This window comes from Rhagoletis zephyria, unplaced genomic scaffold (genome assembly GCF_001687245.7).
Source record: "Rhagoletis zephyria isolate East Lansing unplaced genomic scaffold, Rhagoletis_zephyria_1.1 Rzeph_scaffold_38744, whole genome shotgun sequence".
NCBI classification, from domain to species: domain Eukaryota; kingdom Metazoa; phylum Arthropoda; class Insecta; order Diptera; family Tephritidae; genus Rhagoletis; species Rhagoletis zephyria.
Genome location: NW_016195799.1, coordinates 1 through 2,989, shown reverse-complemented (window position 1 = coordinate 2,989; position 2,989 = coordinate 1). Strand labels below are relative to the sequence as shown.

Here is a 2,989-nt window from a genome sequence, read left to right as displayed (position 1 = left end):
CTAAGATAAACTAGTTTAGGCAACTACTGCTACCTGCGGTAATAGAAGAGGCATACGTTGAAGTACGTAGCAGCTAGGAAAAAAAATAATGAAAATCCAAACAACACAAAGCGATATATTTACTTGCGCTGCACCTGAGCGTTTTTCATTCAATACTAAAAGGCAATGGTCGCTTTCGATAGTAAATAGATTTTTCTGTTTTCTACTCTTTTGACACAAAATGAGCTGCTTGATTGTTTAAATCATTTTTTATTAACATTGATTAACTAAATAATATTAAAATATTAAAATATTTAAATTACAAATGTGCGTTGTAATAGTCTTCCGCGTTTATTGTTCGTGGACCGCCTTGATAGGCCACGATGTAGATGTTATCAATTTCCAATTCACTCAGATAGAAATTATGCGCTGCGAAATACAGAATAATTTATAAAAAAAAATAACTAATAAATAAAAAAATGTGTATGTAATTAGTAAATAAGTAATAATTTTAATACATATATATATGTATTTATATTGTTTTAAAATATTATCACTTTATAAAAACTAATGAATTAAAAAGTCTCCAACGAAAACATATGTACATATCAGACAATTCTGACCGGCATCAAACACATACCGTGATAAGAACTAATAATAATAAACAAGTGTTTGCAGTGCGAATAAAAATCTCAAAAAATGTTATAAGCTCCCACGGACTTTCACTAAACGAGGGATTAAAGAGCATGTAAAAAGAACTGTCTTCCTATTTGAAAAAGTGTACCGTGGAGACAAGAATTGACGTAGCTAGATAGCGGCAGGGGATGCTCAAGCCTACTTTTGTACTTAAAGTCTGCTGGAAATTAAAAGATTTTATTGTTAAACGATTTTTGTGCATTTATTCTGCTCACAAGTAGGTTAGATTAGATGGCAGTCACCAGTTGGGGACAAATTTAGACATTTTAGGGGTTGTCCTTTTTGTGATACCGTGTGACATTATTCGATCGATGAAAAGGAGTAAATGATGGTGTTAATATTGGAGTTGGTTATAAGAAGAGAGCCAATATACTTCAATCTTAGCCTCGCGAAAGCTTTACAGCCTAGTAGAAAGTGGTGAAGCGATTCAAGCTTATCAACATTCAGATCTTATCGCGTAAATTCCGTTCGAACCGGTCAAGACCCCCACCAAATACGAGAGCCATCACCCAGCGTCCAATGAGCTAGCACGAGGCACATCTATTCAATCACCATAGGTGATTAGTGGTGCTTCCACCCACAGTTATCGCAGTTTCCAGCATATGCCTTCTCGCCAACTTCTAAGCCATGTAGTTTTCCCATATAAAAATAGCTGGAAACTATTCCGACGCGATTAGTAGAGAGTGCAAAGTCCTATAGTTTTGGCACTGACTGCCGCTTGGCTTTCAGATGCTTACCTCCCTTACTGACTTTCATTGAGATTTATAGCAGTGTGTCTCTTTTAAAGGAGAACTCATGACAAAATAACCTCTGCCCACTCTTCCACAAAACTTCGACCCCTCCCTTCAGCTACCTCGCCCTACTTAAGCAGCCCTTGAGGTAATATGTGTAGAGAAATTGATTATCGCAGTCACTTCAGTAATGCAGTGATCCAAACAATTTGGGTTGAACTTGAAACCTTCAAGAGTTTTAGAGTGTCCAGACGCTGAGCTTGTTAGGCATCTAATTTCTTTGCGCCTAGTCGAAGTCCGTGCTTCTGCATTTTTGTCTTCTATGACAACAGGAGTTATGGACTGCTCCGCAATACACTACTAATACCAATGGCGGTAGCTTCTTGAACATCGTGTAGCTAACTAACTTATGTTGCTCTATCTAGTGACTTTCAGCAGACGAGAACTCCATATAACAGTACGGGATTAACTCTGGCGTTGTAGTGGAAAAAAATTACTTTGGTTTAGAGACCGTAAGACAATCTCCTGCCATCCTAATTCTCTGCTCAAAGTTAGGTTTCCACCACAGTTTCCTATATACGATCAGGTCCACGTATTTTACGCTTTCCGAAAGCTGCAGGCGAACATATTCAAACGAAAGAATAGTTGCTTTCGGGATCTTGTACCTCCTTCTGCTCACAAAGTGTTTAAAGACCAAATCAAGGCAAGTCGAGAATTTTGGGACTTTCGTTTAGAGATTTAACTCTTGAATGCTTAAGTAAAAAATATTACAGGAAACAATAATATCGTTGCGTTGTCCAGTGACGATTTGTTGATGTTTTTTTTAATTAAATAGATGGGAAACGAATATGTACTTATGTATACAATGTATATCGCAAATCCTTAGAATTGAAATTAAGTAATTGCCTGTATTATAAAAAAAATGCCAAAAAAGATAGTTCGATGTCATTCAAAATATTTCACTAGCAGAAAATATGGTTATGGACCACCAAAACCACTAATTTACGTAACGAAAGTCTAACTGGTCTTAATACATATGATAAGTAAATAAGTATAAGTTTAATTCTCTTACCTTCGACCCAAATTTTTGAATGTTTATGGCGTTTGTTGAATGCTTCCATATAGTCATTGTACTCTGGGATTTTTGTGTCCAACTAAAAAGCAAGCAGAGGGAAAATTAAATTGCCAAACATAAAATTAATATAAAAGCATCTCACCTTCTGAACACGCCCGCTTATCATGATGCGTGGGCACGCCGGTTCCATGGGATTAACGCCACGCTTGTTACATGATCCTGTCTGCTCTTCGCTGAAGAAGAATGTCACTTTGTTATTGTGCAATGCATCGGCACCAGTGAAGTCAAAATCCGCCAGCAAGAAATGTACCCGCCCAGTCGAGGAGCCATTCAAAGCGCTATCATCTACAGCGATTACGTTCACCATCGGATAATCGGCGGTCTTCTCATTATGCGATATGCTACCCACTGCAGCCCAGTTGGATTGATGAACCAGTTGGCGGGCTAGAACAGCATCACTGATGGGACGCGGTGGTCGACCGTGTGCTGAGTATCCTGCACAGCTGTC

The 2,989-nt window shown here is 38.0% G+C and overlaps 1 protein-coding gene across 1 annotated transcript; it reads right to left on the bottom strand.

The window, feature by feature from the left end:
- Positions 1 to 236: 236 nt before the first annotated feature.
- LOC108354740 (protein CREG1-like) lies at positions 237 to 2,983 on the bottom strand (the record flags this gene model as incomplete). The annotated part of the gene is made up of 3 exons (XM_017605914.1): positions 237 to 408; positions 2,479 to 2,560; positions 2,624 to 2,983. Coding segments are annotated over 3 exons (552 nt in total), but the record flags the coding sequence as incomplete, so codon positions are not given.
- Positions 2,984 to 2,989: the final 6 nt, after the last annotated feature.